Source organism: Corvus moneduloides, chromosome 10, assembly GCF_009650955.1.
Source record: "Corvus moneduloides isolate bCorMon1 chromosome 10, bCorMon1.pri, whole genome shotgun sequence".
NCBI lineage: Eukaryota > Metazoa > Chordata > Aves > Passeriformes > Corvidae > Corvus > Corvus moneduloides.
The window spans coordinates 27,846,173-27,870,846 of record NC_045485.1 but is presented as its reverse complement, the minus strand read 5'-3'; the positions used below and the strand labels follow the sequence as shown (position 1 = coordinate 27,870,846).

At 43.9% G+C, this 24,674-nt stretch overlaps 3 protein-coding genes and 1 long non-coding RNA gene across 6 annotated transcripts in view; 2 read left to right on the top strand and 2 right to left on the bottom strand.

Moving 5' to 3' along the window:
* WWTR1 (WW domain containing transcription regulator 1) overlaps nucleotides 1-7,341 on the bottom strand; it is a 51,625-nt gene extending 44,284 nt beyond the window's left edge. The window contains exon 1 of the mRNA XM_032119326.1: nucleotides 6,757-7,341. Within this exon, the coding sequence (XP_031975217.1) occupies nucleotides 6,757-7,145 (389 nt within the window). The 5' untranslated portion in view covers nucleotides 7,146-7,341. The remainder of the gene's footprint in view (nucleotides 1-6,756) is intronic.
* Nucleotides 6,381-12,821, top strand: LOC116448635. 2 transcript variants are annotated; one of them, XR_004242068.1, is made up of 4 exons: nucleotides 6,381-6,553; nucleotides 8,352-8,418; nucleotides 9,219-9,316; nucleotides 11,816-12,821. It is a non-coding gene; the product is annotated as an uncharacterized LOC116448635 (long non-coding RNA). The 2 variants fall into 2 exon arrangements; XR_004242067.1 differs by lacking the exon at nucleotides 6,381-6,553 and having other exon boundaries at nucleotides 7,418-8,418.
* Nucleotides 12,822-13,891: 1,070 nt separating this feature from the next.
* COMMD2 (COMM domain containing 2) lies at nucleotides 13,892-18,024 on the bottom strand. Its single transcript, XM_032120006.1, has 5 exons — nucleotides 17,921-18,024; nucleotides 17,755-17,832; nucleotides 17,206-17,288; nucleotides 15,795-15,968; nucleotides 13,892-15,302 (listed from the first exon to the last, which is right to left on the bottom strand). Exons 1-5 carry the CDS (start codon nucleotides 17,985-17,987, stop codon nucleotides 15,105-15,107), a joined length of 600 nt encoding a protein of 199 aa, XP_031975897.1. The 5' UTR covers nucleotides 17,988-18,024; the 3' UTR covers nucleotides 13,892-15,104.
* Nucleotides 18,025-19,243: 1,219 nt separating this feature from the next.
* RNF13 (ring finger protein 13) overlaps nucleotides 19,244-24,674 on the top strand; it is a 30,204-nt gene continuing 24,773 nt past the window's right edge. Inside the window, exon 1 of one of the 2 annotated variants that reach the window (XM_032119522.1) lies at nucleotides 19,244-19,343. The gene's annotated coding sequence lies outside the window, so the exon portion shown is untranslated. Of the gene's footprint in view, nucleotides 19,375-24,674 lie in introns of both variants that reach the window. The other variant, XM_032119523.1, reaches the window with a different exon arrangement.

The window sequence follows — 24,674 nt, the reverse complement described above, 5'->3', positions numbered from 1 at the left end:
AGACCTTTGGAAATACGGTCTGAAAATCTAGCGGACTCCAGCTGGGTAAGGTGCCTTGCTCGCATATACATACCTCTGTGTGTTGTATCTCCAAAAGTGTCTGGGGAGTTGCTGTAGTTTGTACAAACTTTAGCTAGCTTTTGTAAACAAGCTGGCAGCAGAGTGTATTTAAAGAGCAATTTGTAGCCCTTTTCAGGGATTTTGAACTCCTGTTGCTGGCAGCAGTCAGGAATCACCAACAACTGCCTATGATTTTGGTGATTAAAGTCTGAGCTGATCCATGGGAACAAAAGCTTTGTATCCACTTAGAACAGTAACACTGTGAAAGGATTTAAGCTTGCGTTGTAAGAAACAACTACCATGAAGCAATATTTAAGGTTTATTACTGTACACTGTCTGCTTCAATACACAGAAATTTTTTCATGAACAGATGCTGAAATGAAGCCCAGAAAAGAACGCACAGAGAAATGACATGACTTCCGAAGAGACACACTCGGCAGCACAACAGGAACCACACTGCGGTTTCCTTCAGCCTAGGTCAGCTTCCCAATGATTAGTACTTCCTTCTGCTCAGATGCTGCTGTATTCAGGGGCTTTACAGTGCCAGTGAAGACAAAGAAAATACATCAATCGAGAAGTTTTGAGAACTTCTTTAAAAGCCCACACAAAATTTCAGGTTCATAGTTCAAACACTGGTTTTGGTTACAGAAACAAAACACTTCAATACAACTTCAAGAATTGCTTGACCAAGGACTATTACGGCATTTTGTAATGCTTACACCTGTGCTCACCAATCAGTCATTGAAAAACAGGAACACAGAACATTTAATAAAAACAACAACAGCAGACAGACTAGGAAAATTGATCACAGGTAGAAAAAAAGGACTACTTGTGGTACAAGAAAAAACTCAAATGTACCATGAAAGCATCCTGCTATTCGCAAACCTGGAAGACTGTCAGAATAATGCATCCAAAAATTATCAGGGACAGATCAATACCCAGTGAACAAAGTGGAGCATTTTGACCAGTGAGGGGTCAGCAGACATATGATCAGAGAAACAAGTCACCGAAGGGAAAGCTGTGCCTGAACTTGCAGCTCTGCTACTGCTGTGCTTGTGCTGTGACTGCCGATGCACATGCTGTGAACCATGAGGACATGCAAGATGGCCAACTCCCCTTTCACATCTCCCTTTATATACTTAGAGTATATATAGAGTATATATACTCTAAGCAATTATTTCAGTTTTAACACAATACATTCTGCTCAATTCTCTTAGCAAGTCTGTGTTTGTCTCCGCAGTATAGCTTCCATCACATCTGCCTTTAAAATAGTCATAGGTACAGAAAACTGCAGGACAGTGCGGTGTTTCCAAGCTTTCCATTCTTGAAGAGTTCTCTAGGTCTGGACTTTGAGTTAATCAATGAAAAGAAAAAGATCCACAAACAAACAACCCCAAAATACCTCCACCCTACATGATGCTGACCTCTCTCCCCCTAAATGAAGAAGGAAAATGCCACAAGTCTGTATGTTGAAATTCAGCCCCCATGACATTTCCTTTGAATTTAATGGCTTTGATACAATTTTTATCTGCCAATGAAGCAAAGCCCCTGAGCACCGAACACTGTTACAAAGAAGCTCTTGTCCTGTAATAGGCCCCGACATGAAAAAGACAGAATTTTCAACTTCAACCAAAGCATCCAAAAGGAAACAAGCCAAAGCCCAACCACTGACTCTTCCAACATTATTTGAAGGAGTGAACAGCAAAAAGCTGGAAAGGAAGACTTTACAGATTCTACATTGTCAAGCCTGTTGAAAGCTGAACACATCCAAAACCTTCAGAAGCAGACAGCTCTCCACATTGTCATTTACTAATTACGGAGTAAAGATGGTCAGGCAGATCAACTTTTAGATGTTGGCTATAGCAGCTCACAAAAATGATAAAAATAAACCTACTATTCACTTTCTTTCTTTGAGCAACCCACACCATTAGTAAAGACAAAACCCTTTCAGACAGTTTCAGAAAAAACGTCTAGTTTTCATGGTAGCATTCTTAACACCTGTATCAATTCTATACATATCTTTCTAAGAATATGCTAATTGATACTATTTCCTAATCATTAATGCATAAAGCAATTATATTTTCAGCTTATCTAATGAGATGAATGCATGACAGTTATCATCCATTAATGCACAAATACTCCAGGACTTTGGGTTTAACACTATGACTAAAGGATTAACTTAAGACAAATTTCATTAAACCAATAATTCTGCGTGCACATTATTAATCTATTATCTTAAAAGTGTACATTAGTCCAATGTAACAAATTCTCCATCAACACAGTAGTTTGTACAAAACAGTTATCACAGATTCCTTAAATAATTTAGAAATGCATACACCAAAATTCAAATTCTGCTTCTAGACAGCCCTTCGCAAAAAGTTTCTTAAATATTTCCTCAAAGAAAACCCTTCTTGTCAATACTTCTAGGATCCGTGCAGTCTTGCTTAAAGCTTTCTTCACTACTCATGCTTTACAGTCAAATCTAAAATGTAGCTTGTGTCCTAACTCAGAAAACTCAAGAGAGGGAACTGGATCACATTGTGCAAATTGAATGTGTCCCTGAAGCAATTTTATTCCGTATCTGCTTCTGTCCTCAGATTTTATCAAGCTCCACATTAACCACCAAACTCTTTTAACCACCACAGATGACATGATTTTAGATTCTGAAAAAAACAGTCTGTTCATCATGGAAAGACACCATCTTGGACCAGAAAATTAATAAATATCAGCCTTCATCAGAAACTCTGTAGCTGTTTCTACTGCTCTTGGATCCTTGGTAGTTTTTTAAGTGGAACTCCAACATCATCATCATCATCATTAAATCAGCACTTGAGCTCTGGACTCCAGTTAAGGGAGCAATCAGACAGACCCCTAATGCTGTCAATTGCAGCTTGAAAATTTAGTTTTGATGTGTGCATTCCAATCTCAGAACTCCTAAATATCTCTAAAACGAGTTGTAAATGTGAGCTGTAGTTGAATTTCTGACAATTAAACTTTGGTGGTGTATCACAGCTTTCCTGTCTGTTAAGAACTCTTTAATGCACTCAACAGTTCCAGATAAAAGCCATGGGCAGTAGTACATCTTGGTACTGTCTAGCGCATTACAACTTATTTTTAATAAAGGGATGCTGGCAAGGGAAACAGTTCAGGCATTAAGTCCCACAGGAATAGCCACTGGAAACAGGGAACAAAACAAAACCCTTACGGTGTGGACTAAATACTCCAAAAGCTGCATGAATCTGTGAAATGTCTCTCTCTAATGCTCGACACCAAAGCTAGCAGGGATGCATGGCCTCTTGCTTTGCACCACTCTTCTACAAGGACCAAGGAAAGCCAAAGTGATATGAGCCCCCCTTGCAGGACATCCACCATGCCCACGTGTGACTGTGGTCCTTCGTAACTGTGGCACAAAAGCGCAAACAGGTAGTACAAAGGCATTACTGCTTTCCACATTCTTACCAGAACTTAACTGAGTTACCTTCTCATACATTGTCCATCTCCTCCCCCCACTTCCAGCTGTCTAACTACATTCCCGAGATGGAAAAGTTTCTCTATGATGAATGCAGTACAGCACCAAGCAAAACACCAGTATAAAATAATAACAGTCTCTACAGAATTAACACAAATGCTTTTCAAGGAAAGACCATATTAGAAAATGACTTCAGCAGTTCAGCTATCTTAGTACCATTTGTTTTGTTTTTCTCAGGAGAAAAGTTTTTCATTGTATTTGTATTACTTTTTACAGTATTTTTATTATTTGTATTACTCTTCTACGGTCCTGCTGAACACGCTCAGCTATATAAAACTCATCATGTGTTAAATCAAGCTCTACTCCAACAGAAACCAGTAAGAAAAAATCTGAACATTTTGAGTAAATGAAATATTGTAAGTAATTAGCCTTCTTACCCCCGAGCAGAATGTACCGGCAAATATGTCCAGGTATGGCAAATGTTTACTGTAACATTCTAAAAATAACAGTGATGAAGATAACAGTGGCAAAAGTTTTACAAATCTGTTTATGAGAGTCTGACCAAGAGCTCTCTACACACACTGAGAAAATATTAAACCCTCAGTCTTCATTTGAAATATGAGGCTGTATCACCTAAACCCAAACTGGTATAAAGTAATACTTGAAATATTCTTTTTACAGAGTGTGTAGACACAGTCCAGCGTGTGCATCAATATGCAACTGAAATTCCCCACTCACAGGCATAAGAGCAGGCAGTTGGCCTGTCTCTACAGAAATGCTTTTTATGAGAAATAAATCACATATTTTTTTCCACACATGCTCGCACAGAAAAATGCTTTAGATAACATTGCTGCAAGTGTGTGTTCATTAGCCTGTTTTCCAGGCCCCACTTGTGCGGTTTGGTATTTAATTACAGGGTGGAGTGGTCCCCAGGCTACTTATGTTTCTTCCAGTCACAGCCAGAAAATTTCTGCAGGAACTGACATGCAGGAGTGCAACTGCTTCAAGTTGTAGCCGGTTCCCTGTCAACAAGGTTAGCTCACTGTTCATTGAAACTCCCACTAGTACTTCTGTAAATAATTAATGAAAATGTTTTAATACAACAAACTGCATTCTAAACTTCAACAGATAATAAAGGCTTTCACAGGACCTAATTTGGCTATTTATTCTTAATTGGTTTCTCAATTTTCTTTTGCTAAGGCCACGAAACAAATCTTTATCATTATGCTGGAAAGCACTGCCTTCTTTTTTCTTTTTCATTGAATACAGGGAAATGTAAGCTTGTATGCCTAGTTTGATAAAATATGATTTTTAGCATATCACCTGACTCAAATCCTCTATTATTTTATTGCACACAGCTTTAAATGCTGCTTTCCATAATCAATCTTAAATTGTATTTTCACCTGAAAAATATTGCACCATTTGTAAAATACTATAATTCATATGTGAGTATTTTATAGCTAAATATTACTCCCTAAGGGATTTGGATATAACGAAATACATTAAAGGTATAAAGAAATGCATTCTTCCAATTAATTTTTATATAAATGAGGGAAGTTCTATTGGACAGATAAAACTGGGAAAACAAAAATTAACTTAGGTAACAAATTACATGCACAATGAATATTGTATTTTGTATTAGAAAGGATGCTGTTAATCAGAGTATTACTGTTGACAGGATTTGGGAAAAAAATTAAAGATACTTTGAGTTTTTACCTATGCTTTTTATTTACTAAAGGCCTTGTATTTTTGGCCTAAGCAACAAGAATCCATCGACTTAGAAAACTCTGTCTCTAGGTCAGAAATGCATGACAGGAAGGTGAAACCACATGAGCTCGTTTTGATATTAGTCAAAAAACAGAGCAGACAAAGATTATATTATGCAATTTTTAGCCAGAGGTATCTGAAAACACCCCCTGGCCAAACCCCAGCAAGAATTTATATTGTATAATTATTTATGAATGGTCTCTTACAGTGCTCCTGTCAGTCAGCTACTTCTCTGTAGCTTGTTCTTTTGAGAAATATACATGCCAATATACATGTAAGAGACATGAGATCTTCTCATTTAGGTGATAAACCAGATTAATAACAAACTTCTAAGTTTGGACCCTGGGACATATGCACATAGTACCATAAACGACATACAGTGACATACAGAAAGGTATTTACATACTCTGATGGTAGCTCAGAGTGTGACAAAAGGCAAAAAATCTAAACTCTGGGCAGTCATTCAGAGACTGGGCTCTTGAGTAATCCATTGGAGATTCCAAACCCACGAGGCAAAGAAATCATTATATAATCAAGTAAATTATTACTTTTTCCACTTTTCTAAACAGTTTTGTGTCTTTTCCCCTCACACATTGCCTACATTACATTTAAAATGGTCGAATACCCACACATGGCTTAACATGCACTCAAGATTTTACTCTTCTGACCAAGACGGCTGTAGCAAGTAAATTATGTCCTGGAGCCCTAGCAGTTTAACTCCCTCAATATCCTCAGGTAGATACTTCACCAGCAAATGTTTTATTTCATTAGCAAACATTTTATCTTATTTACCAAGTTATGCATTGCCAATGCAATTAATCTGTAACTAACTTACAGAATCTACCAAAATAAGCACTGTTGCCTTACCACTTATTACAGCTATTATGTTTTCAGGCCTAAATTAAACTGCCTTGAATCAAATTTCAAATGTCATAAATAAAACACTGGCTAAAATGACTGGCCAGAAGAGATATCGGCAGTTGTGTTACCACACTTCTCAAAATCTGTCACTAGAACAAGGCAGCCTCCTGCCGTGTCCCCGCAGACGGGGATGCTTTAAACAGAAGGCAGCCGGAGCAGGGCCGGGCAGCTCCCACCACAGCCCCTTCTACTTCCGACAGGTAATGGACATGCACAGCTCTGCTCCCACGTCCCAGAAACTCCCTGGAATAACTGTTATTGAACTTATTTTCAAAAAAAATAAGTTTCAGAATCCTGGACGTCGGGCCAAGCAGGAAAGAAATGCGTTATCAACAGGTACGGCAGGGCTTCTGCCCGGCTCCGGGAGCGCCCCAGGCTCTCCCCCGCCTCTCTTCCCGCCAGGAAGGGATTTCCTCTCCCGGAATGTCGCATACACCCCGGACCCGGAGGGCACCCTGCCGCCTCACGGCGCAGCTGCCGCCCGGCGGGCGCCCCGCGAACCCCTGCCGGGCCCCGGCCGGGTCCCCCGCCGCACTCACTTGAGGAAGTAGCGCTGCCCGGTCTGCGTGAGCGCCATCTCCCAGCCCGGCGGCAGCGGCCGCTCGTCCGTCACATCGCAGGAGCGCTGCCGGAGGTGCCCGTGCTGCGGCGCCGCGCCCGCGCCGGGCAGCGAGGCGGGCGAGGAGTGCGACCGGACGTGCACGGGCGCGAGGCGCGGCGGGGGCCCGCCCGAATCCGTGCTGGACTGCCGCGAGTGCGAGCCCGAGTCGGGTTCTCTGAAGAAGGACTCGGGCAGGATCTTCTTCCGCCAGGAGCTGGGCCTGGGGTTCATCACCGCGTTGAACAGCGCCTCCAACTCCGTGTCCAGGTCCTGCGTGACGTGGATTACCTGCTGCCCCGGCGGCGGGGCCGCGGCCGCGGGGTTCATTTTCCCCCCCTCTGGCCCGACGGCGGGCGCAGCCGTCCCGGGGCGGGCGGTGGCCGGGGCCGGCCCCGCTGCCGGGCCGCCGCCGAGGACGTGCCCTCTGGAGCGAGCGGGCTCGCCGAGAGTAGAGCAGGCGAGGCCGGCGGATAGTGCCTCTACACCCCCGCCAGCCGCGCCGGTGTCCCGGGCGGGCGGGGCGGCCCCCGGCCAGCGCGGCGCCCTCCCCCGGGCCGGGCAGCGGCGGGACGGGGGCAGTGCCGGCCCCTCCCGCCCGCCCCCGACGGCTCCAGCCCGGCCCCCGCGCCGCCCCGCCCGCGGTTATGCAACTGCTGCGGAAACTTTGGGCACAGCACGGCCCTCGAGGCCGGGGCCGGGTGGCCGTCGGAGCCTGTCCCGCCCTCGTTCCATCCCGCGTCGCCCTTGCCGTGCCGCTGTCAGCCGGGTGGATCGGCTGGTCTCTACGCCGCCGGGACCCCGCGCGGAGCGGCTGCCCCGGTCCAGCCCCAGCTCGTGGTGCCCAGGGAACCTTTGTCTCTGCCACGCTAATAAGCTTTGCTTCGAAACCGTTGTTCAGAAAATTAATGGGTGATACTAATTTCCGGAAGCAAAATGATGCTTAAATTAGTTCAAGTACAAGTTTCATTGCATGGTTTAGTGATGCTATGGCGATGGGGAGGAATGAAGCATTCGTATTGATATGGACAGCAGCCACTTCGCTGTGGTTTGGATAAGGTTTGGCCCTTCGCTGGCGAGTACAAGACCTGTGCAGAGCTGTATCATAAATCCTTCCAGCTCACTGTCCGTAGGGGCAATTTCAAGTGCAGGTGTGATGCTTCGTGGATCTCTGCTGACTGCCCATTCAGTCACTTGTCTTTGGTTTAGCCTATACTAGAAACCAGAGCTGTCATCAAAATGCATAGCTGAGGTTTTCTATAATTAATACATACAACTGTTGTTTTAATCTTGTCTCATTTTTTGGTGCACTTGGAATAACTTTTGAATGGTGATGTGACCAAAAATTGTTTAAATTCAGTAGCTGTGCCTATAAAGAATAATACTGTTCACTTTACAACTTCATTGTTGGTTTTTACAGAAGGACACATCCAGTGTTTTTATGACTACACACATAGAGATATCACACATTGGCTAAACAAACAGGACTCTATTTTAGTCACACATTTTGCTGTTTTATTTCTGCATTTTGGACAGACTCCAGGCTATGCTGATGATAAGAATACACCCTCAGTAGTCAGAATCTACACTAGAAAAGTCTTAAGTAAGTATTTTTCTCTGAACTTTATTCCTTAGTTCTTAAAAAGAAGCATGAACTTCTCTAAACTCCATTTGACTTCTCTAGTGGAGAATGTGGGCCTGACTGAACCATCTTTGTCCCTCAAATCAGTATTACATATAATATTGGTTATGCAGATTCTCAGAGTTGCAGTTTAAGCCCATACATGAACTACAGGTAGCTCTGTGAAACAGATCCTGTGCAATTCCTGATTGCTTTGCTTCAACAAATATTCCCTTTCATTTACTTTTCCTCACATTTCCTGTTCATATTTCCATTGGCTTTGCAGATCTCCTCCTTGAGGTTGGTTTTATTGTTCTTTGTTGTTGTGGGGGCTTGGGGGGCTTTGTTGTTACTGTTTTGAAGGGGTTTGGGTTTTTGGTTTTTGGTGTTTTTTGTTATTCTTCCTGACATCTGCTGTATTTCTGGTCAGGAAACCCAGTACTCCTGAGACTTGTTTATGTTTCCCTTCCCAAAGAATTTTTGTACCATTCTTCTACTGCTTCGTACTGGGTTCCTTGCTGCAACAAGCTCAAAGAGCAGTGCTAATCACAGCACCTGCTCCAGGGATATGCAGACATTACATATCTTTTTTCTTTCCTGCAATATCCTTATTTAAATCCTTTGCATATGAGATTCTGTGTGTATGTGGTCATTGCACAGATAATGATCTGAGTGATTTTTCATACAGCCTTTAAAAGGGCTTTTTTTGCCTCCAGGGCTCTGTATATTTGAGTAAAGACAAACCACACACTCTCTACCTGTTCCGTTCCATTCCTTTCCAGGTGACATGTCCATTCAAGGGAAGGCTCTGACAGTCTCATTTATGGGGCCATCTCATCTATGTTAATTAGACCACTTTCATAAGCATATCATCTTATGGGTGAGTATGTACACATCTGTCCTAAACCTAAGCCATATTTATTACAATTAGAACTGTCTTCTTGTCTCGGTTTTGAAAGACAGGTGTCTGCTAAGGAAGGCAGAAGCCCCCCCTTGAAGTGGCAGATATAACCCCTTTTCCCTCTAAGTTATTATATTTTGAAATCAAGGGCCTTTAGGCGAAGATGTGGGAAATAGGAATAACAGTTCTTTACTATATATATATATATATATATATGTATATAACCAGTCAAACAAAACAACAACAACTCTGGCAGTAACAGCAAACACAAACCCAGTCCCAGCCTTCTCGGCTGTCGGGCCCTTTCCCCTCGGGTGCAGTTCCGCTCGCAGCCGGCAGGGGCGCTGGCGGCTCCCGGTGAGCAGGGCAGGTGCGATGGTTCCCCCGCGGCTGCAGGGGGCGCTCCGGAGCGAGCTCGGGAAACACGCGGCACCGGTGCCCTGGGATCCCGGGAAGGGATGGGACAAAGGCTTCACAAACCCCTGGGCAGCCGATCCCGGACTCTCGGGAACAGGAGGCTGGAACGGCAGGCTGGAACGGCAAGCTGGAACGGCAGGCTGGAGCGGCAGGGACGAACGCAAATCCCGGGTGGCAGACGAGATGTATCCAGATGGGAAAACCCCACGGAGGCCCAGGCAGGCAGGGCGAGCAGGGCTACAGCGTAGCGAAAGCTCGAAGCAGCAGCGGGGCAGGGCAGCCACAGCTCGGCCTCCAGCAGGGCAGGGAAAGCGGCTTTTGAGGTCCCGGCGTTGTTTCCAGCAGGAAGAAAGAACGGCCAAAAAGAAAGAAGCAGCAGCTCCTTTCTCTGCAGCTTCTCTCTCCGGACGCTCAGAGCGAACTGACCCCACACCCAGGTGTAGACAAAGGAGTAGCCAGGCCCGCCCCACCCCCCTTTTTGTCTTTCTTAAGTACAGCTATTTGTCCCCTAGCAACATGCATATGGGAAAAAATTCCTTTAACAGGAAAAAAACTAAGACTAAACTGAAACCCCAATACTTCTTCAATAAGATCTATTTCAGCTGCACTTTTTACTGAATAATACAATTATCTGCTATTGTACCACTTGGTGTAGACTAAAGCATTTTTCTCCAATAATGTGGAAGTGATTAGACCTGTAAGAATAAATTATAATAAATCTAGATCCATCACTGCTTTATGTTAAAGCTCTTCATAGATTAACATTTTTCTGAGAAAGCCTACATAGGTGAAGCTGCATATATGACAGCTGTTATAAAATAAAACATTCAGGGTGTTACGAATAGATGTGAGGGTTTTGATAAGTCCCTGCCTTTTGCCCAGGCCTCCAGCAGCAGGCAGTAGCTTTACTGGGGAGGCCAGCACCCCGAAACCCACTCTCACTCATAAGTTCTTTAATAATGGCCAATTCGGTCTATCATAGAATGAATTATTTATTTAATAGACACAAAACTAACAGACGTAAGACTTTAAATAGACTATTTACTACACAGGACTAAAACAAAAAGAAACTACTACTAGACAAATACAGCACGGGGTTAAAGGTACCTCTTAATTTTACAGCTAACAAAGAAAAAATATAAGTTAAGATCCAGTGTTTCTTACCATCCAATTTCTGATGGAGCGCACATTGAAATCCTTTCCCTCCATTCCCAGGAAAGTAACCGTGGACTCTGCATCCAAACTCCTGGGAGAAGTCCTGCACATTTTCAGGGTGTGTGTGTAGGAGGCTTCTGCCCCTGTGATAATTTGTGTGTGCTTTTATAGTTCGTAAAACAGTGTCTCTCAGTCAGGAATATTTATTTTTCTTTTATCTCTTCCCACATCTGCTCTCCAGACTAAGATGTTTATTCTTACCTGAGAAAGTAAGGGCCTGAGCCCTTTTGGCGCCAGGGGTGAACACTTGCTGGGCCTTTGACCTGGCCTGGGTTGTCTCTTCCATATGCACCAACCATCTGTGGTAGAGAGGGGGGTGGACATGTCCTGCCACACAGGGTCCCCGGGCTAGCCTTGTTCTTTCTGAGTAACCAAGTGACCAGCACACAGTGCAGCCTGGCATGGTTCTGCCTCTGCTTTGGGTTCACTCTGTGCAAGGAGACTCCAAGCAGGCAGTTAACTACAGCTGAGTGCTCCATGTACATCTTTGAATAGCCATATAGGAACAGAAAACTTGTGTTCCCTCGAACTAAATAATGGAGTACAAAGAACACAATGGAACAGTAGTAAATTTTAAAAAGCCTATCAAAAATAAAATGGGTTAAAAGTAGCAACATTAAATTTTTTTTAGTAGCTTGTGAAAAATGCTTTGTAGTCTCCTTGTCATGTTCAAGGGTTTCTATAAAGCAAGTGCAAATTAATTAGAGAAGATACGTTAAATGTAGCTTTATATGCCATCTTTAATTTGGGAGTTTACAACAAAATCAAAAAATCCAGATCCAAGAGTGAATTCTTATTTTACCAGTATCTCTGGGTTACTGACACAGATGCCTTTTCACTCCCCAGCCTCACCTGCCCTACAGAGGCACCGGCCGCCAGTGCTGCTTGCCATGTAGTCACACTCACCAGCATGGTTTAAGTGCTAAGCCCTCAGCAGCTACCCTGGATGCTGTGAAGACAGAGAAGCAAGAACTTGAAGAGGTGTAGACCAGTTCCAACCTCACCTAAAGGCAAATCTGCCTTTCCAATAATTAAGTCTAAACCCTGCTGACGAGCAGCTGCTTTTCCAGGCTTGCTACTTCCCCCCAGAACAACCTGAAAGGTACAATTTAAAAGTAAGATGCTCGGTGTAAAGGATTTTTCTCCTTCCCTCTCTCCTTGAGTCTGTTTGTGGATCACTGCCAGAGTTTGAGCTTCTCTGTTTCACCCAGGTTCAAGGTTTACCTTTGACGATCCTCAATTGAGGTAATTTTTTGTAAAAGGAAACGAAACCATTGTTACAGCTTTTCCTTCTACAATATTGCAACACACTGCACAAAGGAACATGCAGGCTCTCTAGTGACATTCTGTATTCTCAACATCTGCTTTCAACTGACCATTTTACTCAGAATCCCCAAGGAAAACCCTCCCCCTTCTGTTAGCACATGCTTCAGGATATGATCCATGTGTAGACTGCCAGCACTTACCATGATGCCAATCAGCTCTATAGCAGTTGGATTTTTTAAAACATTTAAGAGAAAATGGTAAATATGTTCAGATTCATCAGGCAGTAGTGACACAAAAAGTTTCTAGGATTTGTATCTAGAACTCCTATTTTGCTGCCCTGAGTTCCAGACTCGGGCTGTAGTGAGCAGAGATGGAATGAGAGATTGTATTGAGAATGAGAATGAGAGATGTATTGGCTCTTCTTGTGTTTCATCTGAAAACAGAGGTCAATTACATAAAAAACACTAATCAAAAATCCCAAGTAGTAACATTTGATCACATTTTATTACCATGTACTATATATGAAGATGTTTCTGTGAAAAAGGTCACCATGTATAGATGGTTGTGTTGGTTTTGCACACTCTGGTTTTTGGTAGTGGGAAGCCACAGAGGTGGCTTCTGTGCGAAGCTGCTAGAAGCTTCCACCATGTCCAGCAGAGCCAATCTGATGGCTCTGAAGATGGACACGGCACTGGCCAAGGCTGGGCCAGTTAGAGATAATTGTAATGCCTCTGTGGTAACAGATTTAAGAAGAACGTCAAAACAAAGAGTGGCTCAGATTTTTCTAGCCAGAGGAGGAGGTGAGAACATGTGAGGGAAACAACATGGAGACGCCAAGGGCAGTGGAGAAGGAGGGGGAGGGGGTGCTCCAGGAGCCAGAGCCGAGATTCCTCTGCAGGCCATGGTGAGACCATGGTGGAGCAGCTGTGCCCCTGCAGCCCCTGGGGATCCCCGGGGGATGCAGAGATCCACCCGCAGCCCCTGGGGATCCCCGGGGGATGCAGAGGTCCACCCGCAGCCCGTGGGGAGGTGCCCGTGCCAGAACGGGTGGATGCCTGGAGGAGGCTATGATCCAGTGGGAGACCCAGTGGAGAGAGAGGGCCCTGCTTTCAGGCTGGAGCAGCCTGGCCTTGCAGGACTGCACCCCGTGAAGAGTGACCCACATTGCAGCAGTTTTGGGAGGACCGTGTGCCCATAAGAGGGACTCACAATGCAGCAGTTTTGGGAGGACTGCTGCTTGTGAGATTGGAATCACGTTGAAGAAGTTCACGGAGAACTGTCTCCCGTGGAAGGGACCCCATGGCCTCACAGGGGAAGGACTCCTCTCCCTGAGCAGTGGAAGAACTGACGAACTGACCAAACCACCCCCCCCGCCCTGTCTCTTTGCACTGTCAGTGGGAAGGAGGGAGGGCCTGGGGGAATTAAGGGTTTATTCTACTTCTCATTATCCTCCTCTTGATTTTGTTAGTAATAATTTCACTTTGTACTTCTAAGTTGAGCCTGTTTTGCCCTTGGAGTGTTTTCTCCAAGTCCTTATCTCCACTCATGAAGCCTTCATTAAATTTTTCTCTCCTCTGCCCAGCAGTGGCAGGGGAGGGTGAGTGAGCAATTTTTGTGGGTGCCTGGTATTTGGCCAGTGTCAAACCACAACAATGGTAAAAGAAACACTTTACTGATTCACATATGAGAGGAACTTCAATTTGTTTACACCATCACCATGCTGCACACAGCAATTGGAGAATAGGCAAGTCCATGTTCTAGAGAACTGACTTTTCTTAAAACACTTGATTTGAAATAATACCTCTCACAGCTATAAAAATTCAAAACAGAAAGAAAAGAATGCATTTGTGAATGTAAAAACACAGTAAATAAAGAAGTTTATGGTATTTCCATGAAAGACAGTAAATACAGTTATTGTAGAATCTGTATGCTATGGTGCACCCTCAGTAGTGACACAAAAACATTGATTAGTAAAACTAGTTATACTCAAAAAAGCTGCAAAATACTGCATTAGGATACAACTGAAAAGTAGCTTTTGACATAATCTTTATTAGACATTTTTTTAACAATGGAAAAGCATAATTTCTGTTGCAATAGCTGGTCGTGCCATTATGACTACTCAAACAGGGGAACACAAACTGTGGCATCACAGCACAAAGACCAGTCAGCACAAGTTAATGCTATTCTTAACCTGCCTCTTCACCCATTACTTCGCTTTTGCAGATTTTCAGATCACCTTCATGTATAACCAGTTTGCCAGCCCAGTGGCCTGCAGAAAGCATCAGCTGCCTCATGGGGTCACAGCAGGCTCTGCTAATGGGAGTGACAGCTCAGCTACACCAGAGCAGGGTAGAGCAGCAGTGTAACATGAGCCCTCACCCTGACTGAATCCTCAGAAGCAGTCCCACGTGGACTCTCACACACACCTAAGTCTAGGTGGGAGAAACGTTCTGAAACGTTCCTGTGCAGTACAGGGGTTAAAAAAAATTTCAAAGCAGAAGCAAAAAGGGAAAAAATTACTTCGTAAATGTAACAATCAATGTACAGCTTCATGTAATAATGAGAGTTCTACTTGATGTAGGAAAGCTTAAGCAGAACTATACTAGTTTAGAGCTACAGAAATTCTCAGCATAGCATACTGAAGGCCTAAATTTGCAAGTAAAGCAAATCCAATTACCCATCTTGTCTCAGGCAGATGTGCAAAGTTGGCAGCCGAAGACATTCGGCCGGTAAATACTGGCTCAAGATCCTGGCACAGGAAAGCAGTTCATCTGATCCAGATGTTTGTTTTTCCTCAAAATGTTATTTATGAGCAGTGTTCTGAGTTGTTTCACAAACTGCTTAGTAAGAGAGCAGAGAGGAATCAAGTTTATTTCATGTTGCGCACTATTCTTCTGCAGTGGTTCATCTTCATCTCCCCCAACGCCTGCTCCAGTTGCTGGATAAGGTGGAGAAGGGTAGCAGGGTCAGTTTGCAACACCTGGGCAGTTTGATCTTCATTTTGGTTAAGATGTAGCTTCATAGTCACAGCAGGCTTGATCTGTTGTCTCAGACTTCTGCTTGCAAGCTGCAGGAGGGGTTCAGTGGGATGGGAACAGGGAAATGATTGATGGTTATCAATGTTTGTACTTAACAGTTCTCATCAGGTTTGTAGAACCTGCCTGAAGGACTGTTCAGAAACCCTTTTCATACACATTAAAGATACACACAAGCTACTATTGTGTTTTAAAATTAAGGAATACTAACCCACTTTAATCAATGCTTTCATAATGTTTCTGAAAATTAGGTGATAATCAAGACCAAATATGTTTAGTATATGTTAATATGTTAAAAACACCAATAGAGCCATGAACTCAATTTTCATCAGGCAACAAGTACTTTGCATCATTGCGTATCCTGTTTATCTCACAACTGGCTGTGGGGCACTAACAAAGTCATATCAGTTTTAAATACATGAAGTACTGCTGCCTCAATTATTTTTACATTGTTTAGCAGGTTTTTATTATGTTAAAAAAAAGTGAAATAAACTATGGAATACTAAAAACATCAGGGAAGTCACCTGCACATCCAGTCTCCACTCCAGACTGTGGTAGCTAGGAAGCCTTGGTGCCAGCTCTCCAAGAATGCTCCTGATCTCTTTCCTGTTGTCAAGGTATAGCTGGAGCAAGGATTTGTTCAATTCATCTGAGAATCCCAAAACATGAATGGAATCTTGGAAATCAACCTCAGAAATCTAGAAATAACAATTTAGGCCTTAATATGGAACTATATAATTATTGTTTCTTGAAAACCAGGTAAAACTGTAACCAAACATCACATATGCTATGGTGCAGTTATTTTCCTGCAGGAATGTCCAAGTACAATTCTACACCTTGGACAAAACAAATATCCAGGTTTTAAAGATGTTGACGTATTACTGCAGATTTGCATGAGATTCAGGAAGTTTTTTTAAAGAAGAACATTCGACCCCCTCACATGTAAGCCTTCACATCGAAGGCCAAAACACAGCATGAGGGAGCACCTCAGCTGTGTCACAAGGCAGGACATGCTGCATGAATCCACTTGTCAGGGTGCTACTGTGCCACTGATAACCAGACTACAAACACCCAGCAGCCATCTGCATGTGAGCAGCACAAGGCACAATGTTCACGCTCCTGTCCCAAGGGCAGGAGAAGCTTCACAGGTCACGGCCTTTGCGCTGACTGCAGCAGCCTGACGCAGCATTGGGAAAGCTGTTACTGACTCCACAGAAAATGCCATCTTACCTCTCCAATGCACCACCCCACAAACACAGTCTGTAACCAACCACATTCTACCACAGTGCACTATAACCCGTCAGTCAAGAGTCCTTGTTTCAAGTAAAGGCTCTGCACCATTTCCATCCCCTCCCCACCTCCTCTTGGGAGCATGAGTTTAATCTGGCATTCCTTGTCTCTGTAGCCCTTCTCCATGTAGTCATTGCTCAAATATTCTACTATATCAATAGTTACAAATCTTTCCAATGGAAACAGTAATTGTCCAACTACTAATCTTTTAGTATTTGCTTATACCCACTCAAACTTTTGATGCCAAGAGCTGAAAAAGCTCTCAAACCCACATTGGACAAAGACAAGGAATGCTGACCAGGGGGCTAGTCTAGCCCACATCCTGTAAAGTAGCTGAACAACAAACTCTTCGCTTGAGTTTTATTATTTAGAGCTTAATCCTGAAGTGAGTTTCTCCATATGTAGTAAATTACACTATTTGTCAAGTTTTCACTTCAGATACTGAATACAAATTCCAGAGTTATATATGCAGATGCAATATTTCTATAATACAACAGCATGAGATATCTTTTTCTGAAATTAAAACAATACATGTCATTAAAATTTTGAGCTATGTTTTCCCCATTTATCAGTATTTTTAGAGGTCTAAGTGTTCAGAAGACATCTCTTGAGTGTATTCCCCCCCTTACGGAAAGGTATACTTGCCATAAGCTTGGAACTCTCAGTAAGAAGATACACTAGTCCTTCTACCCCGTGCTGAATGGTGTCAACGCCAATGTTGAGCTTTCCTTTAAAGAAAGCACAAAGTGCTTTACTTGCTAACTGCCACAGCAATGAGACTCAAAGCTGCAAATTTATCCAATGCTTAACGTGCAAAATATGTTTAGGAAAGAAAAAGAGAGTTTCACACCCTTCAAATAATAATGTACAGCATGTCAGAAACCCTCTCAAACCAAACCATCAAAAGCAAAAACCTAAGAAAAACACAAACCAGTGTCTTATGGCATGGTACAGAGAAGGCTTTGGGTCGGAAAAGAGATCTCTGTAGCCCTCCCCACAGCGGGCACGAAGCACCGACCCCCGCGATGCTGGAGCTCCATGCCGCCGGCCCGTTCCCTCGGCCCCGCACCGCCGTGCACCGGGGACTCGGGGGTCCTTCGTGGCCGGCGCAGAGCCCACCGCATTCCCGCCCTCCTGCCGCGAAATCACTACGGCCCGGCCCGGTCCCCCCGCTCCCTACGACCCCGCTCTCACTGGCGGCGGTCTCACAGGCCCGCGGTGCCGCTCCTCGCCGCAGCTGCTCCAGTGCCAGGCGCCCCAGCTCGCCGATGGCTGTAAAGATAGAGAGAGAGAAGAGACCCCACTGCAGCCCCGGCCCGGCTCGGTTCCCTCCCGCCCGCGGAGCCCTCGCGGCCCCGACCTCCGCCGCCGGCCCGCGGCAAACAGCCCAGGTGCGCCCGGTGCTCCGCCGACAGCATCAGCAGCATCGCCGCAGCTCGGCCACCACCGCCGGAAGGGGCGGTGCCTCGCAGGCGCCTGCGCGGGGCCGGGGCCTGCGGGGACGCGGCTGCGGCCGCCCTGGGGGCGCGGCAGCTCCGGCAGTCGGGAGTGTCCTGGGGCAGCGAGGCTGTGACTTGCCCGGGAAGCTATGGGAGAGCGAGCAAGGGTTGTACCGGGGACGGACCGAGTGATGGCTCTCCCCAAGTGCGTGTTGCTGCAGCGAAACCATTCTTCTGTCTTACAGAGCTGTGCTGAAGCGAGGTAACAGATTTTGTGTTTCCTTCCCTTCCTGATTATTCTGTTATTCCACCTTCAAGCAGCAGTTCAAGCCCACTTCCATATACAGCCCCGGTAACGCGGAGATCTGGCTGTGTAATCCAGACGCTGACGCTGCTGCTCCGGTGTGCTGAAACCACAGCAAAATGCGTGTCCCTTGTTAAATAAAGCCAACAACAACCAACCAACACCCCCCTAAGTTATTCAAGTTATGTATAACAACGTCTCATAACTGTTTTACCTTTAAGAGACAGTTCATTTTGTTAAACACAAAGGCTGAACAACTTTTGAAGGTTTTTTTAGAACAGAATGTTTGGAAAACGTGAGTGGAAAAAAAACCATCACTGCATTTTGTTAACACCTGGAAGCACTAGCTTTTGCTCAGACAATGCTGCAGTTTTCTGCAAGACTGGCAGTCACAGACACAGGCTATCCCAGTGACTGAAGCCAGCTTCTTTATATGGAGTAAATTACACTATTAAAACGTTGTCAAGTTTTAGCTTCAAACTCTGAATACAAATTACAGAATCATACATGCAGATGCAGTTTCAATAAGACTCCTAGGTGAAATGCTGTGTGTTCCAGCATAAGTTTTTTCAATTTACAAACTTAAAAATTGTCATAGATGTATCTACATGGAAATATTTGTAATGTTATGGCTGGGAAATAGGCACAAGTTCCTGTGAAGCTGGTGGGAGTCCTTACACTCAGGTTAGTTGTCTTCTCCTCTCTCGGCCGAGAGTTTGGCTTTAGGATTTAAGACAAGACATCCTCCAGCCATAGGAACTCCACATACACATCCCTACGCCCGTGCTGCTGCGTGCTGAGGGCTCCGCCTTGGCCCCGCGCGCCCCCTGGCGGCAGGGCGGGAGCCAATGCGGAGCCACGCCCCCCAGCGGAGTTAGGCCCGCCCCGCCGCAGTTGAGCGACGGCCCTTGTGGCCAATGGGTTGTCCCGAGCCGCTGCCCGCGGCGGCGGGCGGGACTTCCGGCGCGGGCGCCGATCGCACGGAAGGCGCCATGGCGTCGGCCTAGGCCGCCCAGGGACCGCGGGGCTGCGGGCCGCAGGTGAGCGCGGGGTGGGTCCCCCGGGCAGCAGGTGAGTACTGGGGCGCGGCCGCTAGGCACCCTGGGCGCTTAGGCTGTGCGGCGGCTGAACACTTACGGGCCTGGTGCTCCATTGCGCAGCGAATATTCGCCTCCACCCTTGGAGTGGTGAGGCGGGGCCCGGTTCCGCGGGCGGCTTAGGCCCAGCCAGGTCCGAGCCCAGCTGGAGCGGCCACGGTCCCGGCACTGCCCGGGACCGCGGGAGGGAGATGAGCAAAGCGGAGCGGAGGCCTCTGGAGAGCTCCCCGAGCGTCGCTCCTGGCCCGGTGGAAGCTCGACCCCTGCTCGCGCGTTTCGTCTTTGCCGGGTGTATGATTGTTGAGACTGGCTGTGCTCCGAGGTGCTGGTTAGGTTTGCAGGATAACGAGTAGTGTGGAGTCTGACTGGCTGAAAGCCCAGTTCTTAGTAAAAACGGTAAAATTAAGGGAGAGGAATTGTTCCTGCATCTTAACAGGTGTCAATGCTGATCTTTGCGTGCGTCACTGTCCAGTTTTGTGATAGGTCTGAGGTGGAGATTTGTGTCAGTAATGATATGATGGCATCAAAATGGAAGAATTCAGATATGAGGGGATTAGAGAATGTGAGTGAGACTTACTGTTATTAGCTATCTAGTTTTTGTTCCTCTTCTGCTTATGAAATTTTGGAAGGTGCAGCCCAATCTACCAAAATATTTGGAATTTGTCACAAAGTTTCTGTATGTTCATATGGTTTTTTGTGATTGCTGTCAGGATTATAATATTATTTGGCTTTTAAATAATAGAGTTTAAGTTTGTTTCATACAGATGTACAAGTTGTTGGTTTTTTTCAGAAGTGGGAGGGAAAAGCTGTTTTACTGAGAGAGCTGAAACATGAACATGGAATTGCTTTGTGTTGTATTCTGCTCTGAAACACATTTTAAGTTGATTGAGATATAAATGTCTGAAAAATTCATTTTTATGTGTGGTTTGTGAAGCCTGATTTGTGAATATTTGCCAAAAGCTGTGAAAGTTCTTGTCTATGTCTCAAGCTGTGTAACATCTTTGTGACCTCTATCTTAAATGTGCTTAGTGTGTTTACTTCAGGGGTGTCTTACTGCTCATAACTATGCTGGTCCAGCACACTCCACATTTTCTCCTCCTCATTTCTGTCCTGTTCAGTCCTGTGACAGAGGGGTGCAGCACCTCAGGCTCAGTTTGGTTTGTGAGTTCGAGCATGGAGAGTGGGAAGAAATGCTCAAAGTTAAGGACAACTTTGTCTTTACACACTGGCAAATCAGGTGTAAAGTGCGGAAGGTTACTGCAGTCAGGTTTAACTTATTTTATGTTATTTGCAGTGTAGTCCTTTTCCACACATCTGCATTTCTGTGTGCTTTGAGCTGCCTCCCTCAGCTGAGAGGGGGCATGCTTTCCAAAGAGCCATGGAATTTCAGGAATTGTGAGGCTTTTTGGCTTGCATTTGAGGCAGCAGATCCTGAGCATAGAAGAATTTGTGTGTATGTAACTTTGACCGGGAAGACTACACTGTATATGCATGTTGTTTGCAAGCACCACTTTAATTCTGGTATTTCCTAACCTTGCTTAATGCTCTCTTAGTGCTGTTCTCTGTGCTGGATTTACTTTGTTGGTTAAAGTGCTGTGATAGCTTCAAGTGTATTGTTGCTTCTGTCATAGTAAAAATGGCTGTATTTTTGAAACAATGGTTCTTTTATCCTTCCAGTTTCACCGATGTCCTCTTTTTTAGGGCAGGCTGATGAGAGAAGGTGATAAATGTTAATTTAGTAATAAAAGTTCATTAATTTTGTAACTCACTACCATTTCTTTCCTGTGAGTGTAACTTCATTTCTGTGAACCAGTTGAAAATTTCACAAAGCATTATATGTCTGATTCTGACCAAGTTAGAATCATGAGAACTGTTTGTGAAAGTATCAGCTGTTTTCTCTAAATAGTAATAATGAATTCCAATTATCTTCATGTTAGCTTAAATCAAACCTTTCTCTCTGGTGTTTGCTTTAATGTTGAGAACTTCACATCATGCGACAATGCTTTTTTGCTTGGAAAACCCATGAAGGATAGGTCAGGACCGGAATTCTTAGGTGTTTCTTGATTCTGAAGAAGAAAGTAGTAGTGTTGGCTATGATTTCCAGTTAAGTCAACAGACTGTTTTCAGAAGAAATATCTACAGTCAAATGAAAACAAGTTCACATGGAACTATTTATATAAGAAGCCACGATTTGGAGGTTTTTGACAAAAAATTGCTTCATCAAACGTTTTGGATGACCTAATTGAGTTGTTTGTGAAGTACTTTTAATTACTCTAGTAAAAGAAGTTAGAGGAGTTTGGATAATTATATTATTAAGCGCATACTGTCCACTTTTAAAACTTGTCTGTTAATTATTTTAATTCTTACATCTTTCTTGAAATCAGAAATTGATCCATTTCTGTTGTTTTGTGTTGCAACTATTTTGTGTAATTTCCAGTAATATCCTACTTTGAGACTGGAAGAATCTCTAGAGAGACTTAGTCATCCATCTGTGGACCATACAATTCTCTTACATTCAGTAGTGAAAGGGGTTAGATTGCCTGCTGAATGTAACACTTCATTGGTGCTTGTTTGTACCCCTTGAGTATGAGGTGTACTTGATCGTGTATATTTTAAATTCTGAATGTTGGGTTTTCTAGCTGATCATGTTTAGGTGTGAGCTTTTATAAAGGAATAAGATACTTTGTGCTTTCTGTGTTCTTAAAGAGGTTGCTTGTCCACAGTCATGTTGTAGCTCAGCAGGAGAGAAATCTGAAGTTCCTCTGTGGACAGCTGATTGTTGTGCGTCTCCAGACTGCATTGTGCCCATAGCAGCAGTACAGACAGGGATGGTCAGTAGTGACACCTGGGTGCAGAGGCCCTGCTCTGTGGTGCTGGGTTGTGGCTTTTAGAAGCGAGCACTCAGCTGGAGGTTCTTCCTGGCTGCTGGGCACTTACAATGACTGCCACCATTCTCATGGGGCTGTTCTTGGTGGCAGGGACTTTCTAGGAATTAATAATGGTTAGGTATATGCAGCTCTCTTACTCTGTGCCAAAGCAGTAAGCAAGAGGCTAGTTGGGGGAGGCTGCAATAGACCATGGAATAGAAATGGAAAATTGTCCTAAGGAGTTTTTATTGTTTAGGTAGTCCTTGTCAAAGAAAACCAAAAAAGTAGTAGTTCAAGCACTAAAATGCATTACCTCCATTAGAAGTTCTGTTAAATAATAAACTTTAAATAGAATAAACTTTCTATGTGAAAGAGTTCTCTGTCATTCTCTTTTAAGACTGTGTCCAGCAGACAAAGGCTGTTGTCCATCCAGGTGGATCACAGCACAGAATCCCACCAAGTCTTTTTCTCTTTGAGCTTGTGTTGCTTAATCTGGCCAGCTGAACTCGGTAGGATGGGCAGATTGTAGGAGCATGATAGAGAGATGAACAGTAATTGTTGTCTCTAGAGTGCTGTAGATGGAAAGGCTGTTAATAAATGATCCAAAATATCTTAAACTGGCACTTTGGTGAAGCTGCATTGGTGGGAATTCTGCTTTAATGAAATAAAGATGATAGAATATAACATCTGGGGAAAAGAAAGTGAAAGGGTAAAGTCAGTAAAGATGTAAGAGAGAACAAATGCTAGTTTAATTTTTTTAGGGGAAGAGAGGCATGGAAGTAATCCATCCTGTATTTTGGGAACATCCAATAGGATAGAAGCCTCTACATGTAGCTCATGGGAAATGGAGGAGAAATTTGGGCATCTTGCTAGGATTCTTTCCCACCTCCCAAGTCTTTGCTCTCTGAAAGTCTCTATCCTTTTGTCAGCTAACCATTCCTCCAGTTCAGATTGCATTTCTCGACAGCACAAATGGAGGCTAAATCTCACCTTCTCACCCGTTGCTGCAACTGGTTTTGGATGCTTGACTTTACAATTTTGCTAGTGGAATTTTTACCTCTGAGTGCAGACTATGAAATTACCTTGTGTTTGTGTTATGAACTGAAAGCTCCGCATTGGATGAAATGCCTATGGACACATGGTATTGAACATTTGAGATAAAAGTTTGCAGAAACACCATTTCTTACTACGTTAAACATGATACTGAGTGGATGTTGCAAATTTGCGCCATGTTGTTCATGAATTGTGAGAGCACAGGTTTGCAGGTCCTGTAGTAAGTGTGGCGGAAATTGGTCTTTCACAGACTTAATCAGTCACAGAAATTACATTTCACCATGAATCATGTTTGTGATCTAGATCAGGACTCTCATTGAAGCCAGAAGAATAATTGTTTGGAAGAGACGAGTGGAAAGTAATCTGTAATTCATTTCAGAGAGCACCGAGTCTCTGAACAGCAGTACTGGGGTGTATTATGTTGTGTTAGATTTTTCTGTGCAAGAAAGAATAGAAATGTTTAGAATTCAAACATTCTGTCTTTATAATATTTGTGTTGTATTTGATGGGACAAATTCTGTGGTTTCAAACACAAGTATGACCCTAAGCATAATGGAATGAAATCTATTAACCATTGTAGCTAATGCACGTATTGAATTTGAGGGGGAGTTCAAAGTTCTGTTCATGCAAATGTTTGGTGTCCTTTTGTTTTGTTCTTGTTTTGTTTGTTTCTTGGGATTTTGTTTTGAGGGTATTTTGTTACTCCCAATGACTTAAGTAAGAGTGCAATGTCATTGCTCATACGAGGAAGGCATTCAGGTCCTTTGTTTATTTAATACATTTTAAAAAAATCCTTGGCAAAGGAAAAGTATTAAAATGTTTGGTTTTGTTCTCGTAACCCCTCTCCCCGCTTTTTTTTTTTTTTTTTTTTTTAAACTGACGAATGATAAATGAGCAATCTAAAAGCACAATCTAATCTGTTAGGAAAAAAGCCCCCTCCATTTTCCGACACAAGCTGTTGGGGTTTGCTCCTGGTTTTGTTGTACATTTATTAGCAAAGCAGAATTTACTTCCTTTTAAAGTCATGAGCTTGGGAAGTGCACCTAAGCAAATTTTACATAATAGTTATGTCACTTGTTTTTAAAGTTCTCAAAAATGCACATGCTTTCCAGGAGATCAGAGCTGCTGCCCAAGGCATGTGTCACATTGGAGCGTCTCTGAGTTTCTTGGAGGTTGATAGAACTGGTTTTTCTTAAACTTGGTATCACATTGCTTTTGCAAGTGTATATTTGGAATACGTACTTTTAGTGGAATTATTCCAGGTACATCAGGAATTTTGCTGATTTGGATTTATGCTAGAAGAAGGGAAGTTTAAAATGTGTCTAAGGATGATTAGTATAATGTAGAATGTTCA

Excerpts from the sequence above, each read along its gene's own strand:
- COMMD2 (XM_032120006.1), bottom strand. The coding sequence starts at position 17,987 with ATGCTGCTGATGCTGTCGGCGGAGCACCGGGCGCACCTGGGCTGTTTG. Across the intron at positions 17,289-17,754 it reads GGCCTGTGAGACCGCCGCCA|GAAAGCTCAACATTGGCGTT; the intron begins GTGAGAGCGGGG and ends CTTTCTTTAAAG. Across the intron at positions 15,969-17,205 it reads CTGAGAGTTCCAAGCTTATG|ATTTCTGAGGTTGATTTCCA; the intron begins GCAAGTATACCT and ends TGTTATTTCTAG.